At 34.2% G+C, this 16,887-nt stretch overlaps 1 protein-coding gene across 1 annotated transcript in view; it reads right to left on the reverse strand.

The window, feature by feature from the left end:
- The window catches only part of LOC129232810 (methionine aminopeptidase 2-like), a 44,686-nt gene extending 35,195 nt beyond the window's left edge, over window positions 1-9,491 (reverse strand). The window contains exons 1-2 of the mRNA XM_054866912.1: window positions 9,330-9,491; window positions 7,442-7,552 (exon numbers count right to left, since the gene is read on the reverse strand). Of these exons, the coding sequence (XP_054722887.1) occupies window positions 7,442-7,552; window positions 9,330-9,477 (259 nt within the window). The 5' untranslated portion in view covers window positions 9,478-9,491. The remainder of the gene's footprint in view (window positions 1-7,441; window positions 7,553-9,329) is intronic.
- Window positions 9,492-16,887: the final 7,396 nt, after the last annotated feature.

A 16,887-nucleotide genomic window follows, 5' to 3' on the forward strand; every position in this document is an offset into this window, starting at 1 on the left:
GTCTTCAACTACTGTCTCATCCGTATTGTCTACTGAAGATCCTTTATATGTATTTGGAGGAAAAATGGACAAAGATTTAGAACTTGTGGAATTGGGATTTCCTCGAATCCTTTCCACTCATGGATATTGTTGCATTTGTAGCTCATCGTCAAATATTACAACAGTTCCATTGAAGCTCGCAAACAAGTATTTGCAAAACGAAGAATTTTTTATTCCTGAAGGAAATCGGTGCTGTAAAGATCATGTCATAAAACAGTGCTTCTATGATGAAGACATCAATAATTTTTGAATTTACTAGAATATGAGTATATTTGAAGTTTGTGATTTGGAAAGCTTGTTTGGGAAGTCAGTGATTGCTAGTGATTCGTCCATAATTGATAAAATTGGTGATCAGATGTTTTCAGAAAAACAGTTGGAGGTATTTACAGGTCTCACATGGGAACAACTGATAGAACTCCAGAAAATGTTAACTTCCCTAAAGAACTCCATAAATCGTAATATTACTCACGCTCTTGTTATTTTTTTATTCAAATTATGAACCAGAAATTCAAATGTAACAACATCTACCATTTTCGATTTGGTTCGAAAATAAATGGTATCCAACTACTGTGATGAAGTGATATCTTCGTTTGAAAAAGATGTTTTGCCTCGTTATTTCGGAATTGATGTCATCAGTAGGGAGACATTACTCACTAATATGTCAAACACTGATAAAAAATTGTATCATGTAAAAGATAACCAGTTAATTTTTAGTTGTGATGAAACATATATTTGCCACCAAAAAAAAAAAATGTAAATAATGAATACCAAAGGAAATCATATTCTGCTCAAAAAAAGATCACTTTGAGTAGACTATTTATGATATGCATCACAAATAGTTTTGTTATCAACATGCTTGAGCCATACACAGTTAATATAAACGATGCAGAAATTATGAGAATCGATCGATCCTAATGGTCTGATGAAATTACACAAAAAAGAAGACATTACAGTATTTGATTGAGGCTTTTGTGATGTGAGAGAATACTTAGAAGAATTGGGAATCAACAAGTTAATACCTGCCCTCACAAGAAAACAAAATCAGCCGACTGTGAATGAGTCAAATGAATCTCGCTTTGTCACCAAAATTTGTTGGGTTATCGAAGCAGTACATGGGCAGATCAAGCAGAAAGTTCAAGCTCTTGGATCAAAAACTGGACAATAAATTGCTTCCTAAAACAGGTATCTTTTGTCGAATCTCTTATTTTCTCCATAATGAATTTGGTACAAGCCTTGATTCTGATCTTGAGCTTTCTGAAAAAATTATTGCTCCCATGAATTCAAAAAAGAATCAAGATAATATTCTAGCTTCCGAAGTAGAGAATAATCGCTGGGCAAGAAAAAAAATTCCATTTGCAACAATAACTTCAGATGAATTAACTGATTTTCCCGAGTTAACAGAGCAAAAATTGAAAATTATTTTTATTGGATCCTATCAAATGTCTCAAGCTGTTTCATTTTCAGCTGAGATGATGAATGAAGATGGAACAATTGAACTCCATTATGTCAAAATCACACTAATATTATAAAATTTGAAGTGAGATCGCGACATATAAAGCATAGCTGCCAACCTCAAGATTAAAAAAAAAAAAAAAAAGGAGCACTTAAGGGAAAAAATAGGAGCAATGAGGGTTAAAATAGGAGCATGAAATCGTGGCCTGCGCTACACCTTCCTTCTGTATCGTAAGTTTCAATAAGTTCTAAGCACCTTTACAATGCTTTTGTGAATTTTCATGTTAGATTTTAAACAAAACTACAACCAAGCTTAAAATAAAATTATTTTACATTAAAAAAGCACCATTACATAGATACATATTAAAAAGTTAAAAAAAAAAAACAGGATTACTGTTTGATTTAATAAAACTGCAACCTTTTTTAAAAATATGCTTTCATACATATCCTACATGTTTTGAAAATGCATTGCATAAGAACATATTGAAGATTAAAAACACGATTATTTCTTACACTTGGAAGTAAAGCAACTTCATAGGAAAAGTCAAGACTCGGAAATTTTGTAAGTGGCCAGTGCCACCAGACTCCAAAAACTTTGTTGCAACCAATGTTGCCAAGTTTTGAAGTATAAACTGGAGGGGGGGGGAAGGCAGTTTTTACAACTTCCATAAATAAAATAGATGAATAGGATTTAAAGAGAGTTATTCAATACTTTTTTTGCACACGGAAAATTTAAATTAAAAAGGTTCCTGATTTATTTAAAAAAATAAATAAATAAATAAATAAATGAGAAGTCAGCAGGAACCTTCATTTTAGATGAAATAGTTTCTGTTTATAGCAAAGCCTCCAAGGCAATGAGGTTCAAATACAGATAAAATTTCCTCTTCAAGAAAATAATTTAAAAAAAACCCACAACTTCTTGCCTTTTGTTATTTTTAATAGTTTGCATTGAGACAAACAACCAATTCTGTTTTTGGAAACATAGCCTATTAATAATCTTGTCTACTTCCATGTTGCAAATGACCAAACATGGCAACAATGCAAAAAATTTAAGACGATAGATTTTTGAGTTTGTTGCATTAAAAGTAATTATAAATAATTAATGACCCTTAAAAAACTAAAATTTTGACGAAATAGTGAGTTTTTAGCACATTAGCATCTAAATCAATGAGAATAAAATAATATTCTAAAGAAAAAATTTTGCATTTTTCAAGAAAAAAAATAAGTTTCTGAAATAAAAAAGCCCATTTTGCATTATTTTCAATAGTTTGCATTGCAATAAACATCTAATCCATAAAACTTGACCACTTGAGAGTCTTGTGTACTAAAATCTCGCAAATGACCAAATATGGAGACTAAGTCAAAAATTCAGACATAAAATTTTGAATTTATTGCATGAAACTAATTTAAAAATAAAAAATCCCCATGAAACTACAATTTAATAGCGAATTTTTAGCACATTTGTGTACAAGGCATTAAGGATAAGACGAAATTTTAAATAGTATAACTGTTTTCATATTTCTCAATAAAATTATTTAAAATAAACAAAAGAAAAAAAAAAACATTTTGCAGCACATTTTGCTTAATTCCATAAATTTGCAGTAAAAAGAAACACTCAATTCTGCTTTGTCTTTGAAAACGAAGGCACTTAAGCATCGTCTACTAACTTCTGTCTTGTGAATGACCAAGCACGGCGGCTAAGTTTTACACGTAGCTGAAATGCTGGATGCTTCTTCGATCGACGCTCCCCTTCAGTGTTTATCCTGACACTAATGCTTCCAAAGCATCTTCTCTTTTCTTGCGTTTGTGCACAATTCCTACCTTCGAGGATACCTAGGGAAATTTCTTCTTTTTCCTCAAAAATCGAAAAGTGTACAATCAAAGTAAAAAAAAACAGAGTTCTTTTGGAATAAATTGGATTTTCGGAGTACAGTCGGATCGCGACTTATGCGAGGGATGCGTTCAAAGATCCCTCGCGCAAGTCAAAATTTCGCATTGCGGAACAACGTATGTTGAGAAATTTTTTATTAGCATCCCAAAAGCAGAATACTACTAAATTGGCGACGTACATCGCAGAACAGATGCCTGAGCTGCAGAACAATTCTGTTCAAATGTGAGAGGAAAACTGACAAATTTTCTGCAGAAATTCTGCAAATTTCATTGAAATTTCTGCAGAAACCACGGTGCCGAAAATTTGCAGAAACCACGATGCCGAAAATTTGCAGAAACCACGATGCCGAAAATTTGCAGAAACCGCGGTACCAAAAATTTGCAGAAACCGCGATGCCGAAAATTTGCAGAAACTGCGGTGCAGAAAATCTGCAGAAACTGCGGTGCAGAAAATCTGCAGAAACTGCGGTGCAGAAAATCTGCAGAAACTGCGGTGCAGAAAAAACTGTAGAGTTTGCAAATTTCTTAAAATTAGTAGAAAATCTAAAATTGTCTCAAATTACGATAATTTGGGGGAAAGCTCGCGATGTTGAATTCGATTAGTCCTTTGTAGGTTTTTCCCAATCGATCTTCATCCACTACAATTTCCGCCATGCATGTTTAGGAAACATGCCAACATGTCCATCGCTGGAAATTGCGTGTCTTGTTTAAGATTTCAATCCTTTTGCATCCAGAAAATATTTTAATTGTTTTGAAGTGTTTTATTACATGCAACCCAAACTCAACTCATTCTATTTATTATTTCAGTAATTTCTTTGTTTAGTAACATTATTTTAATTGCTCCTTCATGCCATGTAAAATTAACCAAAAAATGTGGTTTGACACCTAGGTTCGGATTATAAAATTTTATATCTTTGCTCTTTCTATGCATTTTGGAAAGCATATAAACTATTTTTGGAGAATCCCAATCGGTTTAGGTTTGACACCTTGTTAAAGTTTTTTTGATTTTATAGTTTTCATGATCAACTAATTTTCCAAATTCAGTGCTCTTTAAATAGTCATTTGGTTGAAAGCTGTGATGTTTCCGGAAATATATCATTTCCACAAAAATAAATAGTAACAGTCCAGTTAAAAAAAAAACTATGTGAAATGATTTTGATTTTTGCCACCCAACTTGTTTAAAATGTCACGTTTTTTTGCGTACAATGCTTAAAGTACTTGCAGAACAATTTTAGTCAAATGATTTTCCGTTGCAGAACATCGTAAAGTATTCTGCTTTGGGGATAAGCATATCCAATTATTTCAGATATGCATTAACATCCCTCAAATTGTTACAAACCATTTCTTAACTATATATTACAGCACCTTTTTATAAAGAACTGACTTTTTACTGTTAGATAAAGCGTTACTTTTTAACATAAATTACTGTTATTAAACACAAAATCAATGGTCAATGAGATACATGAATTAAAACAGTAGGGTACTTATATTAAGACATTACTGTATTATTGTAATAGCACCGAAAAGTAGATATTGTAAACTTAATTATATTTTTTTAAAAATAATGAAGATGATGGTTTATGCAGTGTAGGAACACCCCTATTTCTGGCCTGCTTAAGTCACAATGAAACAGCAGCTTCCATTTTCATGATGTTTGTATTTTGCTCAGACACTACTCTGCGAGCTTCAGTATTAAAACTGAGTTTTGAACATTTACAGATTTCCTTTTTTAAAATTTTGATTGTACGTATGAAGATTAACTCATACCTAACTGTCGTGCTACCTTTGAAGCACTTTATACTTGTTCAAGCATATCAAGAATCTTTACCTTTTCTTGCATTTCTCTTTTTCTTTCCACTTCGCCAACTTTAGATGAAAGAGATCGTTTGGGAGTCATTCTATTTTATCAACTTTTCATATGTAGAATGAAAAAGAAAACTAAAACCGTTAAAAATTGGAGCGGTTATTACTAAAACAAAGCGTTGTTTCGATTCATAGTGTGTTAACTACCGCTTTCAGTGATGCCAAAGGGATGAAAGTCCATTCACAAAACCAATATTTAGTGTCAACGAAGCCCATTTTCTCGCTCCGACTCTCCTTTCCAAAAAAATTTCATGTTGCAGGTGAGCGATTTGCGTTGGCAATAAAAAAATTCCTTTCTCATGAAAAACTTGTGTTATAGCCATTTCGCATAAGTCGGATCGCGTTGTAGCGGGATCCGACTGTACGCAATAAAAATCAGAGAAACTCCAGGAAAAATGGAGCACTTGGCAGCTATGTATAAAGTCCAAAACATATTGTAGCTTTCTCGATTATCAGTCAAATAAGAATGACATCACTGGAATTTCTGGATATTATTGTGACTGTGCTAATGGTAGGCGCACTATCGAATGTTGCTCACACATTGCTGCAATCATATATTTCCTGTCTCATGCTCGATATTAGGCAAAAATTGTAAAGGCAGCTGAAATATAGAGCGGTCTGTTTATTGATGATAAAGTCAATGTTGTTGTGAATGAAGACAGCGAAGAAGACTAAAATTCCTAAAAAAATCATCATAAACTGTCGAAAATTATTCTATCTAGTATCAGTTATTTAAAACAATTATGTTAAACGGTGTATAAATTATAAAAAAGGTAATTTAATCTTTGAAAGTTTTGTCTTTATTGTATCCAGACTGAAAAATTATTTACAATAGCAAGGACAAATTATATAATCATCTTGATATACAATTTAGCATTGAATATCATTTATTTAAGAACTCTTTAATCATTTTTTAAACTACTAATAACTTCATGAAGGATCTTAGTTTTTTTTAGGTTTTCTTTATGTTTTTTCTCTGGTAAAATAGTATTTTTGATTTAAAAAAAATATTTTTGAGTTTTTTTTTTACTCAGCAAATGATTTTTTGTCGACTTAGTTCATTTTTTTTTTATAATAAAAAACACTTAAAATTGTTTAAATGCAAAATTATGAAAAAAAAGAATTACTTTTTAATTTTCTTCGCATTATTCCGACACTTAAAAAAATGACAAAATTTGGTGAGTTACTTTTCAGAAAGGCATTGAAAAAAACAATTTAAATTTTATTTCCGTCGCCAAAAATCGGCTTTTTGTTTTAAAATTATGACTATTACAATTTTTCATGTAATTTATTCCTAAGAATAAGGGGAAAAATTACCATTCATTAATTTTGAATTTTAATATGAAAAAAAAAACTAAAATTGAATAAACAGGTTTTCTTAAATAACTCGAAGGTTGTTTGAGATAAAGAGCTGACAATTTGGCTAAATTTTTTTTATTCGACATCAAAATGATCCCCCCTGTGCGAGCCGAAAAGGTTGCAAGGCGAGATTTAACATAGAAACCCAGCTACAGCCTTTTAAGCAGTTATTTTTACCAGACAAAACTTTTTTCTAGGAGAAAAAGGAAATTCACAATACAGTAAACTCTTGATTGTAGGCGAGCGGATTATTCGTGGGACGGATTATCGGCAAGTCAATCAACAATCAGGAACACGTATTTTCGCAGCAAAAAGCAAATACCAATGGCTGTTTTTTGTCAAAAAATTGTAAATTTAAACTCAGTTCTTTTTGTTTTATTTGCTTATTTATTTTTTGTGCCTTCTTCATTGGACATACACTTGTTGTTTAGTTCTGTTGTGCAAAAATACAAAATATTTTTACTGTACTGTATATATTTTCACTGTTGGTAGAAAGTACAAAACTTATGCATCAGTACAGTCAAGATTTTGAGGAAGGACAATTTTTACCTTATTTGTCCCTCATTTTAGCCTTAATTTACGGTTTATTTTATTTGCGGTTTATCCACGGTTTTTATTATCCTCAGCACTTGTGCAATCCAATTCAGTGGATAATCGGGAGTCTACTGTAATTTCTTTTTCACAAAAATAAAGAAAATTCACTAAAATATTTTGTTTTTTCACAAAATGAGGACCCAAAGAATGAAAACTGGATCAACCCCTGCACTAACACACACGTGACAATTTAAGTAATTATTGAGATATTTATAAGCAATGAAAAACTAACAAAAACTATTACCATCAGCATCTCTATTACTGGCATCTCCATCAATTACTTGTTTCTGCAATTTAGTTGTTATAATTTCAGTATCTTCGGAATTATCTGTAACTCCATCTTGAGCTGTTGATGCTGTGACAAACCAAGAAAAACATAAATAAATAAATTAAAAAAAAAAAAATGCTGGCCAACTCGAAACACATGAACAAATAGATCCTAGAATTAAGAAATTCTTGTCTGGGTGCATAACATTAGACAGAACATATATTCCGAGTGTTGTATTCTCTACTATGCACCCTAAACAAATTACAGCAGCATAAAACATTTCTTTTGTCAAGACAATTTAAAATTGATTAGAAAATGTTTTAATACATTTTTTTCCATTAGAAAAAGTTTATAGCTCGAACCATCATAAATTTTCATCAGATTCTCGTTGAGGCATTAATTTTAAAGCCCAACACCGAAGATAATTCAAGGACAGCACTAAGCATTCGCTAATCTGCTAAATGCTATAAAATCATATATTTGGAGAAAGAAATCATGTTTTGAAGAATGGCCATTTCACAAAACTGTCCCTTTAACTATGTATAATGCCGAAAGATCAATTCTGCAAGTGAAAAAAAATGTTCCATCAAATTAAAAATTCATTTTTGGAGTTGATGCTTGTCACGAGAAATGACATTTGCAGAATGAAAATTAAAGGTCTTACGTACTGATGTAAAGCGCATGAGCTTACATGTGTGCTGCGGATTTTAAAAATATCACAAAAGAGATTTTTAAAATTTAGTTTTTGGCTGAGTTTTAAAATTTGGCGAATTGCAGGCCAACAATTTAAGATCCCTTTTGTGGGCCCATGGAATTGCCACCATTATTACTAGACATAGGGTTTAAATAGCTGAAACAATAGAGCATGGACGTGGACACATCATTATACATTGGTTATATGCATATCTTGCTTTAACAGTTGCATAACGAAGCCATTAAAATACTGTTAATGTTTTAAACTTTTCCTCCTCAAATATTCAATTCATTAAAAAAAGGTGCAGAAATTAGTTGATTCTCTCAAATCACCTTCAAGGGACTATAAATTGTGTTGTGTTAGAGCTACAATGTCCATTCATCCAGGGTGGGGGGGGGGGGGGGGAGGGAATTCTCAATTTGCCAAACGAAATTCCGATTTTTTAAAAAAGAAAACAATACGAATGCTGCAATACGGAGTCCCCAAATTCATCGAGTCAAAAGCAAAATTAATAAAATAAGGAGGTCACACTGACCTTCTGTTGGGGCGCCCCTGCTCTGCTATGAGAATGAGAGCAGGGAGAGAATAAGAACTATGTCAGACAGAATAAGAACTATGTTGTACAATTAGAGAAGGCAACAAAGTTACAAATGGATTATTCTTATCTGCTTGGATTGTTCCTAAAAGAACAAATTTTTTCCTTTGGTTTCGACAGTTCAAAAAATCTACCAACCTTGGGGAAACACATAAATACAGCCCCATTTAACGATTATTAATCAACGGAAAGATGTTTAATGATCATTCTACTAAATATTCATGTATTAGACATGAGTAAATCATTTTCAAATTGCGCAATAAACGATGAAACATTTTTCATTTCACGGAAAGCAATGAAAAAATTTAGCTGACGTTTGGATGCAACATCTGATTTTTATAACCGAGTGTGGAACGTTCACAGAAAAAAAAAATCATTAAATTGAGGTTTTAATGCAGCAATATAGTGTATGGCAGTTACTTACAACTGTAGAAATGTAAAATGAAAGAGCGTGTATTCATGTATAAAGTGTCAGTGCGAGAATTAATTTTCACGCAAGCAATTTAATTAGGCTGCAACTTTATCTGAAGCATGGATAAAGAATGACTGTTTTCTAAATAAATAATTCAATGAACCTTTCTTTTTCTTCTTCTTTTTTTTCTTTTTCTTAGCTGGATCTTTAGCACTCAATTCATCCTCAGCGTCATCATCATTTAAATCATCTCTGATTTCTTCATTTTCATCTTCTACTTTAGCATCGTGATCTTGCACGACGGCCGCCATTTTTGAAATTGAGCACCTCTATTCAGAAGAGTTGAGTTGTTTCAGAATAGTATTGTGAAAACGACACTGATCTCAAGTAAAGTCTGTAGCGAAAATCTCTTTCTTTCATGTAAGTATCTGTTTGGAGGCAAGGCACTAGTATGCAGTCCTCGACATAAATACAGTTGTAGTCAGTTCTGACTCTTGAATAGAATAGAATAGAAGTATCTGTTTCAACTACTAGAGTAGGGACTCTAGTTTCAACCTTCACAACTAACGCCTCCGTTGGAAGCAAAACAAAATAAAATGCTCTTAAATATTCGGCTAATATCAACACAACAGTGGAAACTAGGGTTTTGTTGGAGTTGTTGGAGTGCGAGGAAAAAAATAAAGGTGTCCATGCAGGGCCTGATTACTGAACACGCCAACTAGGTAGCGGCCTCTAGGGCCCCCACTTTTTAGGGGACCCCAAATGGCTAATTGTTTTTAACCAATAGCTAAAACTGTTTTCGACAATTGCTAAAATTGTGAGGATTGACTACACAGGAGCCCCAAAAAAGCATATGACCTAGAGCCCCCTGACCGGGACCTGGATCCATAGTTTAAATACTTCTTAAAACTGCGCGAATGAGATTTCCAAAAGGGACCACACACAAGATGAAACGAACAGAAAATCTGAATTTTTCAATAGGTTTTTATCTACAACATAGGATACAGGGCTCGACTATGACTTTAAGGACACTAGGCAAGAAAGTTTTGGGTGGTGCCCCCAACTCTCCTCTAGGACATTGTTCAGTGGAACGTGGAACTACAATTATAAATTGCCCGTTTAATACATTATCCCACTTCCAAAGTCAGTTTATGTTGGTTTCTCTTGTGTCACTCTTTTTCAGAAATTCCATTAACTTAAAAACAGAAAACGAGTAAAGTTTCGACTTTTCCGCAAGTCTACAAGTGAAAAAGTTTATTTTTGAAAAGTTATTTCTCAATTGACTTTTTTTTTACTTCATATATTTGTAGGCTTTTTTAAAAGCATTTTTTTTTTCTTTTTTCCATTATACTTGCTCAAAAGTGCTTTAAATTCGAGCATACAAATCAGCAATATTGAAATAAATACAGTGGAACCTCTCTATAAGGGACACTCAGGGGACCGGACAATTTGTCCCTTAAATAGAGGTGTCCCTTCTTCGGAGGTAGATAGATTTATGCATGCAATGCAAAGTCAGTATAGTTTCATAATAAACGCAAATTAATAACATTTAAGATTAATTATTGAAAACGTTTCATCTATGTATACTTAATAAAATTTAGAACTATTCAAACAGGAAAAACAATTGTCATTAATTATAATATTGAACTAATGTATTACATTGATTTGTTGAATGTCATTTAATTTACAATGCAAAAACAGTGCAACAGTGTAATCACATTTCAAGTTTTCCATACAAAACTTGCCATGGGTGCCTAATATCTTCGGGGTGAGCCTATAAGAAAAATTTATGAATGAGGAAGTAAAGCATGAATGTTAAGTCTCATCAAGGATTTTAAGATACTTATTTGTCTTTTTTGCATGTTAATGTCAAGACAAACTTTTTTTTTGTTAATTTTTGATCAAAAAAGGATCTTAAATTCCAATATACTGGATGATTCTAATGAAATTATGCATAATTATTTTTCGAATTCTTCTCTGTGACTGTCCCTTAAATAGAGTGTCCCTTAATGAGAGGCAAATACATGGAGGTCCCTATTCAAAGGGACTGGGACCTGAAAAATTGTCCCTTAAATAGAGGTGTCCCTTATTCAGAGGTGTCCCTTAAAGGAGGTACTACTGTATAAGCAATTCTCTCTTTATGTGCCAGACAGGGGCTGACTGGCCCATGAGCCGATGCGCGCTCCCGCCCATGCGTCCTCGAAAGCCCTCTGTTCACCTTTTTTTTGTGCCCTCAAGCATGGCGATTTTTTCTTTCTTTCTTTCTTTCTTTTTTTTTTTTTTTTTGCTCTCAAACCTGAGCTTCTTTGCTTTTTTTATGCCCTTCAACCTTGCGATTTTTTTTTCGTGCTCTTGAACGTTTTTATTTCCATTTCAGTTCATTTGTGTCTCGAATGTATGCGCTTTCTTTTCTTTTTTTTTCTATTTGCGCTCTCATACTTGTGCCTGTGAGCTTTCGTTTTTTTTTTCTTTTGCTCCCTCAAATCCCTGTGCTACTTCGTTTTTTGCCATTATTTTATTTTATTTATTTATTTACTTTTGCGCCCTCGAACCTTTTTTTCCCTCATTTTTGCGCCCTCAAATCCGTGCGCCTGTGTGGGGTTTTTTTTTTTTTTTTTTTTTTTTTTTTTGCGCCTTCAAACCTGTGCGCCTGTGTTTATTTCTGCTCCCTTAAAATTGTGCGCCTTCGGGTTTCTTTTTTTTTTTTGCTCTCTCAAACTCCTGTTCGACGTTTTTTTTTTTTTTTTTTTTTTTTTTTTTGTGCAATTGAACGTGTGCGTCTTAGTTTTCTCCTCGTCTTCGAACTTTTTTTTTCTTTTTGGAACTCCATTTTATTTTACTTTATTTGCGTCCTCAAACGTGTGCACTCCGTTTTTTTTTTTTTTTCTGCCTTTAAACCTGAAAACTTTAGTTTTTTTTTTTTTTAATTTTTTTGAGCAATCACGATTGCTTATTGTTCTCATTTGACTGTTTTGGCGTGCTATCATTTTATTTTCCCACTAGCACCCTCTGCCAGCACCACCGTCGACCTGCTCCTGACGATGCTGCTCCTATAGCCAAAACTGTCTCCAGGTTGCGTCCATATCCCACACACACACACGCATACACACACGCGCATACAAACTCACACACCTACACATACATACACACATACACACACGAACGCACACGAACACCTACACAGACACGCGTACACACACAGCACTGCATATCACAACATGCACACACCCGTACACACACAGCACTGCGTACATAACATGCACACACATGCTTACATACACACACACGCACGCACCCACACACATGCGCCTACACACACACGCATACAGACACATACACGCTCGTGATTGCGAAAAACATAATTTGAATTCAAGATGCCAAAAATTCAAATTAATTTTTTAATTATTATTTATTTATTTTTTTAACCTTTTTTCGCGCTTTCGGAGTCAAGGTGGGCGTCCTCTTGGGAAACCCAATCTACCCCTAAACATTCGAAGTTCTTTTCTTGCATAAAAATTAATATTCAATCATTTTTACTCTGTTTTTTAATTTTCTTTATTTTTTATTACTACACTTCGTTGTATGTCTGTTTGGGTGGGACTGGAATGTAAATTAACCGATTTAAAAAGTAAAAAAAGAAACAACGTCAAAATCACAAATTGCGTATTACTGCAGACACGTGTTTCGGCGTTACAAAGAACACCTCTCTCAATGCAAAAGAAATGATCTTATGGGAGAAGAGACATCCGACAAAAGCCAAGAGAGAGACGGAGAGAGAGATCATTTTTATTTGGCCTATGGGGGGAGTTCTCCCTTTACCAAGTCTGAATTTACATGAGTGAGACGGAATTGTCTAAAATAAGTGATCCTGCAGAAATTTAAGATCACCGGGAAAAGGGAATGGAATAGAACTAATATTAGTGGAAGAGCAAATGATCAAATTTTAACTTCCGTGCGATTTTTGTGATACAATCATGGGAGTTAGTTTTTCTGCAAGGTATTGACGCGAGGCAAACGAATTTGGCTGTAGCCAATCCCGAAAATGGTGCGGGGGGCAGGGGGCGGTTATAACTGTGCTGGGGGCAAGTGATTTTAAGTTCAATTTTTGTGATACAATTACGGGAGTTAGTTTTAATGAAAGGTATTGGCATGAGAAAAATGAATTTGGATGTTGCCAACCCCGTAAATAGAGCAGGGGGCAGGGGAGGGGTTATAGTGTACTGGGGGAGTGGTTTTCCGTTTAATTTTTATGATACAATTACCGGAGTTAGTTTTTCTGAAAGGTATTGGCACGCGAAAAACGAATTTTGATGTTGCCAGCCCCATAAATGAGGCAGAGGGAAGGGTGGGAGTGGGGGGGGTTGTTATAACTGGATTGGTGGCAAGTGGTTTTTGTTGCAATTTCTGTGATACAATTATGGGGTTAGTTTTTCTACAAGGTATTGACACGAGGAAAACTAGTTACGATGTTGCCGACCCCGAAAATGGTGCAGATGGTTTATAACTGTACTGTACTGGGAGGCAGGTAGTTTTCCGTTCAATTTCCGAGATACAATTACGGGAGTTAGTTTTCCTGAAAGGTATTGACACGAGGAAAACGAACTTGGATATTGCCAACCCTGAAAATGGTGCACGGGGGGGGGGGGGGGGGGAGATAACTACAAATATAAAACAGTTATGTATTCAACATTTGTCAGTTTTCAACAAATTTTCAAAGCTGCTACTGTATTTGCTTAAAAGTATAAAACATTTTTTTTTTTATTTTACTTTCCATGAGCATTTTACTAGTTCTAGAATCGCATGTGAGGCGTTTTCCATTCTGACCATGTGGGAAACAAATTACATGCATTCATACTTTTCCCAACTATTAGTAGCATCTGGCAGTGGAATTGTGGTGATGTCAGAAGTGGGATATTGACTACATAACTCGGTTTTCGGTAAATCACTGCTTAATACATGAAATTACATGTTCACTCTTCCAGTGACAATCTTCCTCTGACTACCAGTGCAGATTCTCAGTTAGCCTTGTGGGAGTTCAAGTGGTTGCGCAATTGGGGTTTCCATAATTGCGCAATTGGGATTTCTTCTCCTTTTTCTGATGAATTTATGGATTTCCCACAGAGTATCCCCCCAGTTACTGAAGATTGTCAACCCAAAGGAACGATTTTTTTTTTTTTTTTTTTGAGAATCAATACTGGAAGATATTTTACCTTGTTCTATATACATACATAAAAAAAAATAATTGAAAATTTGCGATACATATATACAATAAATCTTTCACTAATATTTAGCAATGAAAAGAAAATATATTAGGTTATATAAGTAGCTAAGTTTTTCCGAAAATGTACTCGTCTTCCGTATCTGGTGACATATGTTGTAGGTTCGTTTGCAGGTGTTTTAGTGATAGTTTTCAATTTTTTAGTTACTGGTGGAGAATGGACAGTTTCCGGAAGTACATGAGCCGGTTTAACGCGGTCAAGAGAAACTGTTGTGCGTCGACCATTGATGTCTATTGTAATTGTTTTCTCCATTTTGCTCAACACGTTATGAGGACCAGTATATGGTTGATGTAAAGGTGGTTTCACATGGCCAACTCTTAGAAAAACATGCGAAGATGATTTTAGTAATGGATGGAAGTAATACTGATCGGTGCAATGAGCAGATATCGCAATACACTGTTATAACCAGAGGTTCCAGACGAGTGAATATATTCCCCCTAAGGTGAAAGCATGGTGACCAAGGGTGCCATACTGGCCAGGAAGTAAAGCAGAGGTGCAAAAGTAGCAGACAATCGAAGACAGGGGTGCCAAAACAGCAAGCAATCGCTAAATGACTTGCTGGCGCATGCGCTTCCGGCATACATTCACCATTCAACCACTTCAATATGGCGGACGAATGATAGGTTGCACTACGCGTGGCTTCTACGTCTTTCACATTGAATGAAGTGCACTATTGGATTAAATCTCAACTTTTGTAGGATAATTCTTTAAAATAACAAGTAAGTACAGCTTTTGATCACTTTGTAGCTTTTAGGGCTTTCAAACATAGTTAAAAGTACGTTTAATGCTTTTCAATTACCGTTAGTCCGTTACGATACCGTAGTAGCGTTAGTTGCTTATTTTCAGGTTACCATTACTGTCGTGAAAATTCCATCATTCAAAACGCTACTAAATGTATCTATCATTATTTTCTTGAGTACTCGATAAGCAACATTTAATCACCGAAACAGTAACCGCAATGTTATTTTCAATAATCAACAAGTGAGAACCTAAATAAAAATGATTCTTGTGCTTTGTGTAGCGAACGCAAAAAATAAAAAAGAAATCTCTCTCCGTCCTTCTTTTTTTCTTTTGCTTTTTCGTTCAAGTGTTTGAATCATTTCCTGTTAGCGGTTATTCGATAGTGTTAGGAATTTCTTTAAATTTTTAACTGTCGGAAAATTTTATGCGCATTTTATTTTATTGTTATTTTGATTGAAATTTTGAACGTTTGAGAAACGATTTTGTTTTTCCGTAACTTTAATATCCCAGAATATTTTTGGCTGTTCATGTAAATAATTCATAAGTACATCTACACTTTACTTTCGGTGCGGTTATTTCTCACAAATGATCATTAACTTAACTATGATTATTCAAATAATTACTCGTCTTTAACTTTAAATATATTTGTCACAACTCTTTGATACCAAATAAAGTCTGTAGATATTTATTGTTTTATTCATTTTTAATATTACTTTGTAAAAAAAAAAAAACTCATCAGTACGCAGAATTTTCACAAGTTTTTTACCGCCCCGAGAGTTATTATAATTATTATTATTTATTTTATTTATTTTTAAGAAAAGGATAAAAATTTCACAGGTCCGCAATGTTTTTCATTTGTTTTTACCGACCCGTGGGTCAAAAGAGGTTGAGAAACACTGATGTAGAGAACGATCAGATGAATTAAAGCAATGAGCACTTCTTAACTATGTTGAAAACTCTGAAATATGGTCAAATGCTGTAATTACAAGTTTTAATCATTTCCAGTACTGAATTCATGCAGTGTGAAAAGTGTGCAAAACGTAGACTATCATGAATCAAAACAAAACTATTAAAAAAAGAAAAATACTCAACTGTATTCAAAAACGCACACAATACGGGGGAGGATGTACAGTAAGGGTGCCATTTCTCTCTCCGAAGGTTCATTCTTTTCACCCCGGCTGCCTATTTTTTAAAAGGTGCCTGTTTTTCACCCTAGTTAGAGGTGCAATTTCGGCTCCGTATTAGGTGCCGCTGGTGAACAAGCGTTTCACCCCTGAAAGGTGCCGAATGCAACCTGTCGTTTTAACAGTGTAGGATTCAGCTGTCTCATTCTGCCGCGAAGATTAGTTATGAAACCCGAGTAGGATGCAGGAGTGTCAGTTGGATCGATGGTGTCACAAGGAAGACGTAAAGTTGTGCCGTAAACCAGTTCTGCACAAGAAGATTGCAAATCTTCCTTAATGGCTGTTCGGATACCCAGAAGAACTACGGGAATTAGTTCTGAACATCTGTAAGTATTTTCATGAGCTTTTAAAGCAGACTTTAAATGTCGGTGAAAGCGTTTGATAAGTCCATTTGCAATCGGATGATAATTAGTTGTTCGTATCTTTTGAGGGCTCAGTAAGCGAGTAAATTCGGTGAGCATTGAAAAACAAAACTGGGGTCCTTGATTAGAAGTTATTATCAACGGACATTTGAAAC

Source organism: Uloborus diversus, chromosome 1 (genome assembly GCF_026930045.1).
Source record: "Uloborus diversus isolate 005 chromosome 1, Udiv.v.3.1, whole genome shotgun sequence".
Classification (NCBI taxonomy): domain Eukaryota; kingdom Metazoa; phylum Arthropoda; class Arachnida; order Araneae; family Uloboridae; genus Uloborus; species Uloborus diversus.